Source organism: Zalophus californianus, chromosome 17 (assembly GCF_009762305.2).
Source record: "Zalophus californianus isolate mZalCal1 chromosome 17, mZalCal1.pri.v2, whole genome shotgun sequence".
NCBI lineage: Eukaryota > Metazoa > Chordata > Mammalia > Carnivora > Otariidae > Zalophus > Zalophus californianus.
In genome coordinates this window covers 56520884-56537766 of record NC_045611.1, presented here as the reverse complement: position 1 = coordinate 56537766, position 16883 = coordinate 56520884, and the positions used below count along the sequence as shown (strand labels likewise).

Sequence of the window (16883 nt, the reverse complement as noted above, 5' to 3'; positions counted from 1 at the left end):
TTTTTGAGCCTCTATGCAACTCCAGAGTCAGGGGATGTGACTTTGCTTCTTGGCGCCCCACTAAAGGCACATACGTGCTTGTTTTTCAGTTTCCATAATTGTATCAACATTTCTCGTCCTACATTTGCTCCTCTCTCATTGCCTTTTTTCCTTCTTAGCTTATCTCCTCCTAATAAATCCCCTAATTGTCTTTCAATGAGGTTTTGGAAAGAAATGTGTATGTCCCATCTGCATGTTTATGTGGAAGTCCTTATATCTGTCCCTAAATTCAGCAGTCCCAAATTCTAAGCTTTACAAGAGTTCACTCCTCTTTTAAACTTTGAGTTTTTTGCATCCCACAGCACCTCACTTAAAATTTCTAAAGGCTTAAATTTCAATAACATATAAAGGGATAAATTAACATATCAATTTCAGCCCATTTAGAAAGCACAGATAAGCAAAAGGAACAAAAAATATCCAGCACAATTCTACTACTCAGAGAATAACACTGTAAATAAACTAGATTTACCTTCTAGATTTTTCCATGTGCACATCAGCCCCTGCCTGGGTTGTCTCTTGTTCTGTCTACACCTCAACCAGATATGGAACACAGTTCCCTAAGTTCTCCTGAAGAGCCCTCTTCCGCCAGAGATCTAATGACAGATTTCACAGAAGAGATTACACTGAGGAGATAGTTCACATTGCGTCCCCACAACAAACCACTTACAAACCCACCACAGACATTTCTCTTCTTCAAATTCCTTTTCTGCTATGCTGCCTGCCACTGAGGGTTCTTCTGTCTTACCTTCTCTTTATAGGGCCTGCTGTCTCATTCTCCCAGATCCCCACCACTCTGATGCCCTATGACTTCCCACCTCTTTGCCCTCACCTCTGACCCCATTCCTGCCCTCAGCATCCCTGGGACATAACCCAGAAGTTGTGCACGTCACTTTGCTCACATCCTGTGACCAAAAGGACCCACAGTTCCCTGAGGGAGAGAAACGTTGTGGGTTTTTTAAAAAGATTTTATTTTATTTGAGGGGGTGGGCAGAGGAAGAGGGAGAGAATCAGACTCCCCATGGAGTGCAGAGCCCAATGTGGGGCTCCATCTCATGACCCTGAAATCACGACCTGAGCTGAACCCAAGAGTCAGATGCTCAACCAACTGAGCCACCCAGGCGCCCCTAGAGAAATGTATTCTTATTCTGGATCGCTGGAGCCCAGGTATTTGCTGTCACAGTGCAGAAGGGGACAACGGTGATTGAAGTCCAGTTAGCAGTGTCTCGCATGCTCTGCATATTCATGGCTATGTCTTAGAAGTGGGTGGCTGACCTCTGGACTTTTGGGAGGACTCAGTGCATCAAGCCCGTGGGAAGTGGTTTGAGAGTGTGTTGCAATAGTCATTTCCTGATAGAGACTAGAAGACAGAAACTCTGGGTATGCCAGGGGCAAAGCTGTTCCTGCACGTCCTGGAGTCAAGAGGACATCTTGGCTTCTCACCAACAACAAAACTGAAGGAAGATCCTTGGAAGAGGCTTGTGGGTGCCACCATGATGCCCCAACTCTTGGCTCTGCTCTGCACTGGTAAGTCATGGAGGAGGGCAGCCACTGGATGGGTGGGGCTGGGCTGCGGCAGCAGCTGGAGTTGGTGGGGCCTGTGGGGCGGGTAACGGCATGGGGTGAATAAACACAGACTAGAACCTTCCATTTCCTGAATACAAATTATGTACAAGGGACATGTTGGGTGCTTTACACACATTTTCCTGTTTCCCCAAACTCAGTCATCCCTGAACTTCCCCATGACATTTTTCCCTATGTACGTGACATTTGTATTCTTTCCTATGTGATCTTCCTCTTCAAATTCCCCAGGTTTTTGTATTATTATTTTTGTACTCAACTCTATTTTAAAAGAAAATCTGTAAAATACTTCTATTAATGGAAAATCAGTGTCCCTCATCAAAAACAGACCCTGTTCACCTCTGGGCCACAGTTTCCCCAGGTCCTGTTTCTGAGAGGTAGCAGTGAATGCAGGAAGCCGGCTTCAATCTAGCACTCGGCTGTGGTATTCTTCCATGGGATCCGAGACAGTGCCAGGAACCGAGAAGACAGACTTTCTCACACAGGCTCAGTGACACTTCCTCTCCTGTCATTGACCTGAAGTCATCTTACATCTCTTAGAGAAAGTCTCCCAAATAATTTTCTTCCCCATACTGCATTCAAGGAATCTGAAAGTCACAGCTGAAGTACATGCCAAGGTCACTCTGCTGCTAAGCAGAGAAGGTGAATTCAAATTCTGGTCTGTACAGTGCCAAAGACCATAATTTTCCATTGGGCCATATGAAGGAATTAAAAGGTCCTAATTTGGACCTAAGGAGGTGGAAATGTCTGGAGGGTGGATGAAGGGAGTCATGGTTAGAAAAACCTCAAGAAGGTAAATGAGCAGTGGATCCAATGATCTTAGTAGGTGCCAGCAACCTTCTCCTGTAAAGGGCCTGATAGACAGGCTCTGGGGGTTGCATGGTCTTTGTAACCTACCATTCAACACCTGTCAGAATGGCTCTCATCAAGAAAACAAGAGGTGTTGGTGAAGACATAGAGACCAGGGACTCACGCACTGTTGGTGGGAATGCAAACTGGTGCAGTCACGGCAGAAGACAGTATGAAGGTTCCTCAAAAAGTTAAAAATAGGGGCGCCTGGGTGGCTCAGTCGGTTGGGCATCTAACTCTTGATTTTGGCTCAGGTCATGATCTCAGGGTCGTGAGACTGAGTCCTAGGTTGGGCTCCTCACTGAGTGTGGAGCCTACTTGGGATTCTCTCTCTCCCTCTCCCTCTGCCCCTCCCCCACATGCTCGTGCTCTCTCTCTTTCTAATAATAATTTTTAAAAAAGCTAAAAGTAGAACTACCATATGATCATCAACCCCACTTTGGGGTTATAGATCTAAAGGAAATGAAAACATGAAATTGAAGGGATGTCTGCATCCCCATGTTCACTGCAGCATTATTCACAGCAGCCAAGGCATGGAAATGACCTAAGTGTACATCCATGGACAGATGGTTACAGAAGATGTGGTCTGCATGTATAATGGGATATTATTCAGCTGTGAGGAAGGAAATCCCACCATTTGTGACAACATGGATGGACCTTGAGGGTATTACACAAAGTGAAACAAGTCAGAGACAGAAAGATAAACACTGTATGAACTCACTTTTCTTAGGATCAGTTGGTCTAGATCTGAAAGGAAGGCCACCTGGGAACATATTCCTCACCCTTCCAGGCAATACCAATCTTAGATTTTTGAGATTTCCTCCGGGGCACCAAGGAGAGGACTCATGGCCAACCATAATGTCAGGGATGCATTTAGGCCATTCCCCAAGGAAAGACAGAAGCTTCTCCATGCAAAGGACTGCATTCTCAGCAGCTAGATGTCCCTTATCATAGGGTAGGGATCTCCCCACCTCCTTCCCCTGCTCTCAGTTGACACGGATGGTTATGCTGTTGCATTAGGATGGAATTTGGGAAATCATTATTTCTGAAATCATTATTTCAGAAATCTTTGCAAATGACTCTCTTTACATAAGACCAACTCCATTGGTCAACATGTATTTGTTGAACATCTGCCAAAGTCCATGCTGCATTCTAGGTAGTGAGGATGTATTCTCTGCCCTCAAGGGGCTTAAATTCTAGTGATTCCAGATCTCTTATGAACCCAAGAGCATCAGGAATAATAGGTGTCTTTAAAACCTAAGTGGTTTCTTTTCCTCCCAGCCAAATGGTTTTTGTCATTATTAAGATTTCTCTAACACTCAAGAAGCCATGGCACCAGGGGAAGGGTGGGTCCTGTGCCCTCTACAATACTGACATGCTCAGGAGACACCGCGAGTGACACATTTAGGGTAATAGGGATGATCAGGAGCCAAGTGTAGTGTCCCTTATCCTCTCTTCACCATCAAATCTAGAGATGACATCACAGGATACAACAGATGAAAAAGGTGGATGGATAAAGGATGGGTGGTGGGGGAAATCATTAGGTTCTGAGGCAAAATGGCAAAGCCATCCAAAGTCCTGGGGCCATTGTGAGGAGGGAAGACCCTTGGGACGGTGAAGTGGGACAATGTGAGAAATGACAGAGACTGTGGTAGACCCCCGAGGATGTCCATGTCTTGACTCCCAGGAGCTGTGTATATGTTCCTTTATGTGGCAAAGGAAATGCAAGGTGGCAGGAGGGATTAAAGTTGCTTATCAGTTGGTCTTAAAGTAGGGAGCTTCTTCTGGATTATCTGGGTGGTCACAGTGTGACCAACCACACGACCCCCAGGGTAGCAGAAGAGGCAGAAGAGGGTGTCAATGCACCAACCATTCCTAGTTTTAGAGCCAGAGGAAAAGGCCACTACCAAGGGGTGCAGGCACCTCTAGAAGTTGGAAAAGGCCAGGAAATGGGTTGTCATCTAGAGCCCCCAGAAGGAACACAGCCCCGAAGACACCCTGGTTTGAGCCAGTGGGACTTGTGTTGTTGGATTTTTCTAACCCATGGAATGGCAAGATAATAAATCTGTGTCATCACAAGCCACTAGACTTGTGACAATTTGTGACACCAGCAGCCCTAGGAAATTAACATAAGGGGCAAATCAGCACCCATGCCAGATGGGTTCTCCAGCAGGAGGCTGGGACTGCCACTGAGCGTGATGACAGGGCTCAGCGGCAGCCCCTGGGGAGGCCCCTTGGGATGGGGTTCCAGGCAGGTGCTCATGTCTCATGGACGGTTCTCCCGCAGGGCTGTGTGCCGGCCAAGGAAGCAGGACAACTGATGGTGAGTTCCTTCAGTCAGACCCTCCCTCCCCTTCACTCCAAAGTCCCCGTGTCCCTTCTCTTTCCTTTAAGGGGTTTCCTGACAGCAGATGAGGGCACCAAATCCTGTCCCCAAATCTGCTTCCTTCCAGAGTCCCTTCCCAAGCCCTCCCTCAGGGCCTGGCCCAGCTCGGTGGTGCCTCGCGAGAGTAATGTGACACTGCAGTGCCAAACGTCTACCAAGAATGTCAACTTTGTTCTCAGAAAGGGAAAAGTTCCACTGCAGTCCGTGCAATCACGGGCTTCCACAGAGGGCCTGGCTGAATTTCACCTCACTGACCTAAAAACCGACAATGCTGGAGAGTACAGCTGTGAGTACTACAGACTAGGGAGCCCGTCCGTAAGTTCGCGGCCCAGTGACGTCCTCTTACTGCTGGTGACAGGTGAGGAGGTGCCTCGGAGGGACATAGGGTCTTGCAGGGACAGGTGTGCGGGAGGAACCCGAGGGAGGGAGGGAACGAGGGGAGATGGAGAAACACAGAACAGAATGACCTGGCTCAGCTTCATCCAGGGCTTGTTGGGGAAATCTTCCCACAGTCAGAGTGGAAAGAGGGTGAGACCAGGGATCTGTCATTTTCGCCCACTTGGCGGGAACCCCTGCCAGGAGAACAAGGGAGGGTGGGGGACCCCGGGCTTCTCCCCATGACCTTGGAGCCCTCCTTCTCTTCCAGGAGAGTTATCTAAACCTTCCCTCCAAGCCCACCCAAGGGGGGAGGTGAATGCAGGAGACACTGTGACCCTGCAGTGCCAGAGGCCAGACAATATTTTCGCGCCTGTAATGTTCGCTCTACTGAAGGCGGGGGCAGCAGAGCCCATACGGGTCCAGAGTCCTGCAGGGAAGGAGACGGACTTCTCCCTCCGGACTGTGACAGTCAGTGATGCCGGGAACTACAGCTGTGTGTACTTCCAGACGGGGATTCCTTTCTGGGCTTCACACCCTAGCGATCATCTTGAGATCCAGGTGACAGGTGAGGTTTGCACTGTCAGGAGGACCGCAGCTGGATTACCTGCCTGCTGAGGTGCTGGGACCTGAGGGGGTGTGGTGCAGGCACAGTTTGTCTCCACAAGACTCTGCAGCTTGGAGAAATCATTTAGGAAGAACCAATGGAGGGCCAGGATTCTGTGGAACAGTGTAGAGGATCTTCTGGCAAGACAGGGAGCAGAGATGGTGGAGAATCACATAAAAGGAGGCTGGGTGGGGGCTTCCCACTGTAGGTGGCCAGATGTGCTCTGGGGGGGGGCAGGCTTCATGGAGGGGGGATTTGCAATAACTGACCCCCACTAGGAAAATAAGATGTAGCCACAAAACCATCGCATATCTCCTGGGCAGGGCATAATTCATCTAAAGTGTGAATGACACCTCCTGGGGTTATGCAGGAGGAGGTTCCAGCAAAAAGGCAGAGGAGGGGGCAGAGAATAACAGAGCCCAGGAGCATCTTCCTGAGAAAGACTCAGAGACTGCAAGAAGACCTGTGTTCCATTTTCATTGGGACTCTAGCACTCTTGCCTTTTAGCTCAGCTGAGTCGAGCTTTTCTCTTCCTGCCAAGCCCTTTCTTTCAAGAGGAATGATTTTTTTAAAAAACTATGGCAAAAATGCATAACATATAAGTTACCATCTTATTTGCAAGTGCACAGCTCAGTAGTGTTAAGTGCACTTGCACCACCACCCACCTCCAGAATGCCCTTCATCTTGCAGAACTGAAACTCTGTCCCCATCAGATAGCCTCTCTGCATTCCCCCACTCCCAGCCCTTGGCTCCCACCATCCTACCTCGTCTCAATATATCTGACTAATCCAGGAACCTCACATCACTGGAATCATACGGTATTTGTCATTTTGTGACTGGCTTTTCTCACTCCGAAATACGTTCTCAAGGTTCATCCATACTATAGCATATAGCTGGATTTCCTTCCTTGTTGAGGCTGATAACATTCCATTTTACGGACAGACCCCATTTCGTTTACCTATTCATCAGCTAATGGACATTTGGGTCCTTTCCACCTATTTGGCTACTGACCTATCACCCCCTGGCCACCTAGTGGCTATCAATTCTTTTGGATGTATACTCAGAATTGGGATTGCTGGATCTTAGAATAGTTCTACCTTTAAATTTTGGAGGACCCACCACCATACTGTTTTTCATAGTGGCCACGTTCTACGTTGCTACCTACAGTGCACAAGGGTTCTGTTGGTTTATTCAGGAAAGGGATGTTTTTTGACCACAACCTTTCCCTTGTGCACTAGGGCTATTTTTCACGACTCAATTTGTCCAGGACAAGGGGAGGAAGAGAGGCCAGTAGGAACCAGGCATCCTCCTGGATGGGGGCTGAGCACCCCAGTACTGACATGAGGACCAGTCATACCCGCACAGGGCAGTAAACAGAGAACCTGGAATTTCCAAAAAGTTCATGGGGCAGGGATTCAGGGCTCCTGAGAAACGCCATGCAGGATAGAACAGGTGAAGTCAGTGGACCTGAGTTAAAACCACAGCTCTGGTGCTCGCTGTCTGTGAATATTCTTCAACTCAGTTCTTTGTATGCCTTTCCCTCATCTGTCAAGTGCGGGGGCGGGGGGCAGCAATGCACACCTCTGACCCATACAACTTCCGTAGGAAGGAGAGAGAATGTAAGTGATCAATCATAACGGATAGGACTGTATTCATCAAGACACTTGGTTGCAAGTGAAAAGCACCTACCTTCAAGTGACCTAGGGAAAGTGAGGGGAATAGATCAGCCCTTGGAATTAAAAAGGTCATTCAGGGTTTCCCAACCGGGCACTACTGACATTTTTTGCTGGATAAGTCTTTTTTGGGGGGGGGGGGAGAATGGTGCATCTTGTGCATCATAGGATGTTCAGCTGAATCTCTGACCTCCAACTGCTACAAGTCTCCTTTGCCAACTGTGACAACCACATCATCTCCGGACACTGCCAAGTGTCCCACGGAGTCCGGACTATGTGTGGCTGGGAACCACTGGGATCACGGGCCAGTAAATCGCGGGAAGCGCATGGATGCCACCAGCTTCAGAAACTGGAATGAAGGACTGGAGTCTTGCCCGGATTCTTTTCCCCTGACACTTGTTTGTGTCCTTATTGTGCCCGTGTCATTCTCTTTTAGTGGGGACCAGCTCCCTCTTTTGGGCAGAGAGCATGGCTTTTAAGAGCTGAATTTATGAGCAGCTCGTAAATTTTACTCCTGGAGAAGCATCTGACCCTCCTTACCAGACCCAGTTCAAAACAGACAGACACACAGACAGACAGACAAAGGGACTGGGGAGGGCTGTGAATAGTCCCGGTCAGCTTAGCCTCTAGATCGATCCTAGGAAATGCTCATGAGAGAATGCTGTGCAAAAAAAACCCCAGCGCCATCCAGGGTGACTCAAATGTAGCGGGGAATGAGCAGTTCCTAAAAGAAGGAGAGGAGCTACCCTCTGATCCTATGGTCTGAAATTTGTGTCCCCCACCCCTGCAATTTCACGTTGAAAAATCCTAACCCCTAATGAGACAGCATTACAAGGCGGGGGCCTTTGGGAAAGGCTTGGGTCTTAAGGGTGGGGTCCTCATGATGGGACTAGTGCCCTTATAAAAGGAGACCCCAGAAGCTCCCTTGTCCCCTTCTGCCATCCAGAAGAGCCCCACCCCCACCCCTGGACCATGCTGGCGCCCTGATCTCAGATTTCCGGTCTCCAGACCTGTGAGAAAAAGATGTCTGTCGTTCATCAGCCCCCCAGCCTGTGGCATGCTGTTAGAGCAGCCCAAAGGGACTAAGACAGCTAATGAGGGTGGGGTATCTGCTCAGCAAGGGTGTTTGCTACAGAATTACAGAGCCCTGGACAGAGCAAGAAAATTCCAAGGTCCTGAGGCTGATCTGGAGACCATCGGCAGCAGCACGGGGTGAAGGAGTTTTCTCTCTACCCCAGGGTGGGGCCACAGAGCCCAGGAGTGAGGCAGGGAATTCATGGGTCTAAGGAAACCTTTCCTGCATCTAAGATCCAGCTACTCCATTGCCTCCTAGGTCAATGTGAAGGACATTCCCCCTAGGGATAAGTCAGGTAATTGGGAGAAAGGGAAGAACATTCAAACAACCATAGCCATTTGAACAGGGATGAGCACCTGTCACTTAGGTAGATGGCCCCCGTTTGGAAGAGCGTGTACCTACTCGTTTTGCAAATAATTACAAGCGTTTGGATTTTAGTTAGTTAACAAGCTATCTTCCTATAGATTCCTTAGCTTCTGTCTGCCTCAGCTTCTCTACCTGTTAAACGGGGTTGATAGTAGTACCTGCACAAGGGACTCAGTGGTGAGATTTTGAGGAGTTAAAGGACCTAAATCCTTTCTAAACTGTCTGGTGGACAGCAAGTGTCATCGAAGTCATCTAAGTCTTTACTATTATTACCATTATGAACACCCCAAATGTCCCCCTCTGCATAGCAAAACAGCTTTATCAAGAACTGCACTCCTAATGGGAGACTTTCCAGGAAACAGAGAACATTTGAGGTGTGTACCCCTCAAATGATAACACTAAATACCCTCATCGTTAAAATGAATTACAAATATTAGTGGAGAATTACATGATCTCCTAAGGTCTTCCAGGTTCTAAAAGGGCCAAGGGTGCATGTCTGTGTCTCTAACTCAGCTCAATTGCATGTGACAAGGTTAAGCACAGATGAGATGGTCTTCAAAACATGATGCTCAAAGAGACAAAACTGGAAGAAAAATATTGTAGGTTGGATCTGCTCTCTGTAGAAGGTGGAAATTTTAAATAATTTTGCGTTATTCAACACCTGGTGAATCATTTGTTTTTTCTCTTCTTTATCCTTGGCATATAAGGAACCTTCTGAGTTTCTTGATATGCTGTTCCTGGCATGAGTACATCAGTGACAGAATGGCTCACCTGGAAGGATCCAGGAAGCTGTCGTCAAGCCTAATCACCACCTTTCCCGTGTTCCTTCAGCAACTGTTCAAACCCTGACAACCATCACCAAGGGCAACAGGCTGAGGAAGACAGGAGGGTGTCATCTGGGGGGTGGGGGGTGGCAGGGAGATGACTGAATATAGGTGCATTGACAGATTACTGCAAACGGAGCCCAAGAGTTTCCCTTTGGGATTCGCCAGAGCTTTTTATCAACCCTTTTGACATTTTTGGTGGTCACTGCTGGGGATGGGGGATAGAGGATGCTCCCGGCATCTAGGAGGCAGAGACCGCAGAAGCTGCAAAACACCCTGTGATGCCCAGGACCCCTCCCCACCAAGAACTATCCAGCCCTGAATATCAATGGCGCCCAGGTTGAGAAACCCTGCTCCAGACCCACTGTCTAGTTTCCAGGTAGACACCAGAGTTCTTGCAGGGATTTTAAGGGTGGAGACCATACTCTCCTCCAATTCCTGAAGCCTCTAATTCCTTAAACTATGCGCCCCGGACCAGTAGCTGTTTCAGAAACTACTTACCAGAGTACTGTCTTCCTTCAAGGTCACTTGTGGTGTTTTGGGTTTTTTTTCCCTTTTATCCTGAAGTTTGATTTGTCTCCAGTTTCCCAGCGATTTCTTCAGAGCCAGACCCTAGGAGCCTGAGGGCTCGTGGGGTTTACTCAGCATTTCTAAAGTTGGAATGAGATCAATGCAGTCTCTGGTTTAGAGGAGAGCAGAATGTACCTGGCAGGGGGTAGGAGGGGAGGGTGAGTAGACAGGAGGTGGTTGAGTCGAACAGTGTCCCACTTCCTGACGGTGTGGCTCCACAGGACAGAGAGGTGAGGAGCTACAGGTGATACCACAGGGAACAGAGGAAACAGTGGTCCGGAGTGAACAAACTTCCCAGGCCTGCTGCCTTCTTGGAAGCTCAGGGCTGGGGGAGGAGGTGGGGTCTTCAGATGGTCTCAGGGGTCTGCTTCTTCTGCTTTGGTCAACTCGTAGCCAGAACAGCTCTGGATGGTAAAGGCAATGAAGAATGATGTGGTGAGTATCATCACATTAAGCAAGAGTCCCATCCCCGGTCTCTGCTACTCACTAGCTGTGTGACCCTGGGCAACTCATATAGCCAGTGGGCTGGACACCCAGGACACAGCTGATGTTGAGCCTGGAGGTAGCTGGAAGCAGAATTCCTTTATCCTCAAAGGAGATCAGTCTTTCTCTTTGGGCCTTCAACTGATTGGATGAGGCCCACCCATATTACAGAGAGTAATCTGCTCTACTCAAACTCTGCTGACTTCAGTGTTAATCACATCTGTTTTTAAAAATGATTTTTAGTTAAGATTGCATTTATTTTATTTTAATTCCAGTGTGGTTAACATACAGTGTTACATTAGCTTCAGGTGCCACCTTCCTGGCAACCAGTCTAGACTGGTATTTGACCAAATAACTGGTACTGTAGCCTAGTCAAGTTGACACATAAATTTAACGATCACACCCGCCTACACTCAAGTCTTGGGGTCCCTGAGGGGGTCCGGACACTTCCGGAATACACTCACTTTTTCTTTCTGCATCCTATCTTACTTAATTCTGTTCCCTAGATAGACCCCAAACTCAGAAAACCGTCCTCCCACAAACCAGCCAGAGAACTGATTAAGAATTTCCTTTCTTTTGAGAAATCTGAAAATTACTACCTAATAGAAGTAACAACAATCAAATAAGATAGTCCCATATCCACCACCCAGAATTAGACTTGTTTAGTTTGTCATATTTGTTCCAAGTTGTTTTCTTTCCACAAATAAAGATAAAAAAAAAAAGAGAGTCCTCTTTCCTTCTCAACATTATTCCCATTATTTCCCCCCTTCCCAGTAGAACCCTCTGCCCTGAAGCTGGTGTTATTTCTGTGCATGTTTTTATATATTTTTACTACATGGACATGCCTTTGTAAATAATGTATAGAGTTTCAAATTTTATTTAAATTTGATTAAGTTGAGATACCACCTTACACCAGTTAGAATGGCAAAAGTTGACCAGGCAAGAAACAACAAATGTTGGAGATGGTGTGGAGAAAGGGGAACCCTCTTACACTGTTGGTGGGAATGCAAGTTGGGACAGCCACTTTGGAAAACAGTGTGGAGGTTCCTCATAAAATTAAAAATAGAGCTACCCTATGACCCAGCAATTGCACTCCTGGGTATTTACCCCAAAGACACAGATGTAGTGAAAAGAAGGGCCGTATGCACCCCAATGTTCATAGCAGCAATGTTCACAATAGCCAAACTCTGGAAGGAACTGAGATGCCCTTCAACAGACAAATGGATAAAGAAGGTGTGGTCCATATATACAATGGAATATTACTCAGCCATCAGAAAGGATGAATACCCAACTTTTACATCAACATGGATGGGACTGGAGGAGATGATGCTAAGTGAAATAAGTCAAGCAGAGAAAGTCAATCATCATACGGTTTCACTTATTTGTGGAACATAAGGAATAACATGGAGGACATTAGGAGAAGGAAGGGAAAAATGAAGGGGGGGAAGTCGGAGGGGGAGATGAACCATGAGACGATGGACTCCGAGAAACAGAGTTTTAGAGGGGAAGGGGGAGGGGGGATGGTTTAGCCTGGTGATGGGTATTAAGGAGGGCACATACTGCATGGAGCACTGGGTGTTATATGAAAACAATGGATCGTGGATCACCACATCAAAAACTAATGATGTATTATACGGTAACTAACATAACATAATAAAATTTTAAATTTTTTTTGATTAAATTTAAAACTTAACTCAAGAATTCTGTCTTCTAGATAAAACTGAAAGGAAGTCTCCCAAGATGGCAGAAACAGAGCTGGGTAAGAGAGCAGAGCTTCCTGGGACATACAGTCATTCACCCATGGGATGAGATGTCCTTGTGCAGCTGTGAGTTACCTGGGAAAATTCTCGAGGATGTCTGTCTATCTGTTGGTGATGCCTGAAGGCTGTGGCTCAGTGCAAGGTCTTCCGAGGTGGGGAGGATCAGAGGCAGAGCTCTGCCTCCTCGGTAGCTGGGCCACTTTGGAAATAGTACTTCAACCCTCTGACGTTCAGCTTCTGCATCTGTAAAATGTGCATCACTCTGTCTCTCTCCCAGGATACTCGTAAGTATGAAAATAACGTAGTGAGCTCTCCAGCACGTGGTAGGAACTTGATCGATGGAGACACACTGAGGCACCAGAGAGTGTCCCAGGAAACCGTGAGCCCTCTTAACCCCTCACCTCTCCCCAGGGACCACTGGGATCACCCTCATTGTCATCTTCATCTTTCTCTTCCTCCTTGGAACCTTCCTCATCTGCAAATACACCCGATGTGGTGAGTTCAGGAAAACAACAGCTAAATATTTGGGAGGAAATGGGAGAAACAGAATGGGAAAGTAACACCACAGGGTTGATCCTGTCTCTCTTTTATCCCCAGGGGCAGCTCCGGACAAGATGACCAAACGGTAGAGCAACTCAGAGGATCCCATCTGCCCATACTTAACTCTTCCTCCATTGCTGCCTGAACTATTCAAGACCTTCTTTCTTACCTCAACATTTTATGTGGCCCCAAGCAGCCCCAGCAACCATTCGGTGTCTCTCCACATCCTCTCTTCTTACAACTACCCTCCACTTCTCACTCAGTGTTCTTTCCTTGGATCCTTTCCTCATGGACCACACTGCCCCCAACCACTTCCCCTCCTCACCTCTCAAGACTTTGCTGAGCACCTGAATGACTTGGGGACCCCAGCAAGGGGTGTGTGAGCGTCGAGTAAGTGGTGGGGGGGACTTTGGTTTACACGTGATCTTGCTTGGCACCTCATCTCCACCTACCCACAATGATCCCGATTCCTTTTACCTTTACCAATTTCCTTTACCTCTAATGCTTCACTGTTTCTTTTAGGTCCCACTCTAAGGAACCTGAAGAAATGGGGACAAGTATTCAGCCTGAGAAAGAAAATGGTGGTGGGTACATGTGTGTGTGCACACATGTGTGCTGCTTGTGCTCACGTAAGCCTGTGTATTTGAGTGTGGATGTGAGTCTGCGTGTGTAGGTGTGCAGGGATGTGTGTATGCATGCAAACATGTGTGTGCATGTGTGTGAGAGCATGCATGTGCAGACATGTGCATGAGTGTGTTGTGTGTGTACATGTGTGATGTGCATGTTCTTGTGCATGTGGATGTGTGTATGAGTATTCACGTGTGCACACACGTGCGTGCATGCAGACTTAACCCCTGGAGCCTGGGGGTGAAGCAACAGCAGAATTTTTCCTTCCCAGATCCACCTGCAGCTACGACGAACTGCTCTCCTGCCTCGGTGAGTTTCCGCTGTGGCCATTTCCCGTCATCCCCTCAACCCAAGCTCTCTGTCACTCCCTCCAGTTTTGTCAATGGTTTGGGCCTCTGCTTTCCTCTACCCCCACCCTTGCTCTACTTTCCAGGAGAATCTGGTCTGAAATTTTCTGTGCCTTCTCTGGCCAGGGGACCTTCATCCCATGACTTGTCCTTTCTGGGGACATTTCCCCATGTGACATGGGATGTACATCACCTTCTTTCTAGGATGAATGGGATGATTTAATAAGCTCAGAGCCACACAATGATCAGTAGGATCCCAGGCATGGCGTAAGCATTCAGTGCCCCTGAAGCTACTATTATTATAAACTATCTGTTATAATCTCGGGCCAGTGACTTTCCCACCCTGAGCCTCTGTTTCTTCATCTGGACAATGGGGATAATGTGCTCCACCTCTTCATGCTATTTATGAAAACATGGTAACTACCTACCATGAAGTACCTGCATACTACAACCTGCAGTTATCAATAGTGACCCTTTATTTTTTCATTTACACTTCAATTTTTTTAAAAATTGTGGCAAAACGCATGTAACATAAAACTCACCATTTAACCTGTACAAGTTAGCAACTGTTGGAATATTCACAATGTTGTACAATAATCACCATTATCTAGTTCCAGAACATTTTCATCACCCCAGAGGAAACCCCACAGCCTTTAAGCACTCTCTGCATGCCCATACCCCCACCTCAAGCCCCTGACCACCACTAGCTTTCTGTCCCTAAGGACTGACCTATTCTGGACATCTCAGATTAACACTCTCTTTGGTGGCTGTTTGTATGAATTATCTATGGTTTCATAACAAACGATCCCCAAACACAATGGCTTAAGGCAACACTTATGATCTCCCGGTGTCTGCAGGTCAGGAATCTGGGTGTGACTCACATTGGTCTCACGGGCTGGCATGAAGGGGTTGGCCAGGGCTGGTTCAGGCTTGGATTTGTTTCCACACTCACTCACTCACTCAGGTGGTGGCTGGCAGGATTCAGTTCCTTGCTGGCTGCTGGCCAGAGACCACCCTGACCATATGGGCCTTTCCATAGGACAGATCGTAACCCAGCAGCTGGCTTGATCAGCATGAGCGAGGGACCTGAAAATAGACAGGTGTGAACAAGACAGAAGTCAGTCTTTCACCACCTAGTCTTGGACACAAAGACACAGGACAGCCCATCCTTTTCACTTACTCTGTTTGACAGATGCATGTCCCTAGGTCCCACCAACCTTCAAGAGGGTAGGGGACTGCACCAAGACTCAAAGGGCAGGAGGCTCTTTCTAACACAGCTGTCTACCACACTGTTGTTACAAATGCTAAATCTTCACAATCCAACATTCTTTCCAGGGAATACTTGATCCTTTTCTCCTTGCTTCCCTTGAGATTAAAACATCCCAGGTCTCAAGAGCTGAGGAACCCCATGGAGTGACTTATGCTGAGCTGAACACCAGAGCCCTAAGTGAGGGTCCCTCCAGCCAAATGGAGCAGCCTCTGGAAACCTGTGTGTACTCAACCCTTACGGCAAAGCCAGGAAAGCACCTGGAGCCTGGGAAGGAAGAACTTCCAACAAGGGGATGGATGATGGAGAGAGGACCCCTGAGGCACTAAGCAAATGGGGGATCCCTTTCCTCAAATCTCCAATGAAGACTTGTTTCCTTCTTCTAAAAATTTATTTTTTTTAAATAAGAGGTATCATTTGCATAGAGTAAGATGCACAAACCTTATCTCTACCTATCTTCTTTGGTATAACCACTGTCCAAATAAAAAAAGTATTTCTAGCACTCCAAAAGGTTTCTTTGTGCCACTCTCCAGCTAACCACCCTTCCCCTGAGATCATTCCTTTTTCTGACTTGTATCGCCTTGGATGACTTTTGCCCCTCCCTCATATGCACTCATATACACACCGTACACCACGTGAATTCTTCTGTGTGGGCTGCTTCCATGCGAAGATGTTGTTTCTGAGGTTTAGCCCAGGTGTTACTCGCATTCGTACCTTCTTCCCTTTTTACTGCTGAGTATTACTCCATTGCACATTCATGCCACAATTTGTTGATCCGTTCTCCAGTGGAAGAACTTCTGGGTTGTTTCCAGGCTGAGGTTTCTATGGGTCAGGTTGCATGAATACTCTTAGCTATGTCTTTGTATACACAGGCACATATGCAGGCCTTTCCCTGGATTATAAATAGTGGGACGGCTGTGTCAAAGAACAGGTGTATGCTTCATTTCATTAGACACTTGTCAACAGTTTTCCAGAGGGGTTGTCCCACTTCCTGCTTCCTTCCTGACAAGTGCTCAGTACCTTTCCTGATTGCCACTCTTCTGCTCCCACTCCCTTCTCTCCACAAAACTGCCCCCATGACCTTACACAAGTTTGTGGGCTTGAGTGAGCCTTCATTGTGGCTTGTGACCTCCAATTATTCTCACTCCTGGTATTCATGCCTCTGTGTAATCCCCTCCCCTGGTTTTGGAGACTGGCTTCTAACCTACAGAATATAGCAAAGGAGACAGGATGTCACTTCAGCAGCCGTGTTAATGAAGAATACAACTATCATCTAGACAGCAGGCTCTTTCCTGCCTTCTATGATTGTGCACTTGCGTGATGATGTGAGTTCCCCATTTTGGAGAAGCCCACTTGGCAAGGAACCAAGAATAGTCTCCAGCCAGTAAGGAATTGACTCCTGCCAACAACCATGTGGGCTTGTGTCATATAATAAAGAATTTGGGGCGCCTGGGTGGCTCAGTTGGTTAAGCGACTGCCTTTGGCTCAGGTCATGATCCTGGAGTCCCGGGATCGAG

General features: G+C 47.4%; 1 protein-coding gene and 1 long non-coding RNA gene across 8 annotated transcripts; one reads left to right on the top strand and one right to left on the bottom strand.

The window, feature by feature from the left end:
* Nucleotides 1–1395: 1395 nt before the first annotated feature.
* On the top strand, nucleotides 1396–15904 carry LOC113935899 (T-cell-interacting, activating receptor on myeloid cells protein 1-like). 6 transcript variants are annotated; one of them, XM_035724998.1, is made up of 10 exons: nucleotides 1396–1563; nucleotides 4754–4789; nucleotides 4920–5210; nucleotides 5499–5795; nucleotides 12540–12584; nucleotides 12997–13080; nucleotides 13183–13210; nucleotides 13648–13706; nucleotides 14024–14061; nucleotides 15486–15904. In XM_035724998.1, exons 1-10 carry the CDS (start codon nucleotides 1419–1421, stop codon nucleotides 15693–15695), a joined length of 1233 nt encoding a protein of 410 aa, XP_035580891.1. In that variant the 5' UTR covers nucleotides 1396–1418; the 3' UTR covers nucleotides 15696–15904. The 6 variants fall into 6 exon arrangements, with proteins under 6 accessions (XP_035580891.1, XP_035580889.1, XP_035580887.1 ...); XM_035724996.1 differs by having other exon boundaries at nucleotides 15471–15903; XM_035724994.1 differs by having other exon boundaries at nucleotides 15435–15903.
* On the bottom strand, nucleotides 1504–16252 carry LOC113935903. Of its 2 annotated transcripts, XR_004819731.1 has the most exons (5): nucleotides 15992–16252; nucleotides 14981–15185; nucleotides 12661–13101; nucleotides 10274–10746; nucleotides 1504–1634 (listed from the first exon to the last, which is right to left on the bottom strand). It is a non-coding gene; the product is annotated as an uncharacterized LOC113935903 (long non-coding RNA). The 2 variants fall into 2 exon arrangements; XR_003524151.2 differs by lacking the exon at nucleotides 15992–16252 and having other exon boundaries at nucleotides 14981–15571.
* Nucleotides 16253–16883: the final 631 nt, after the last annotated feature.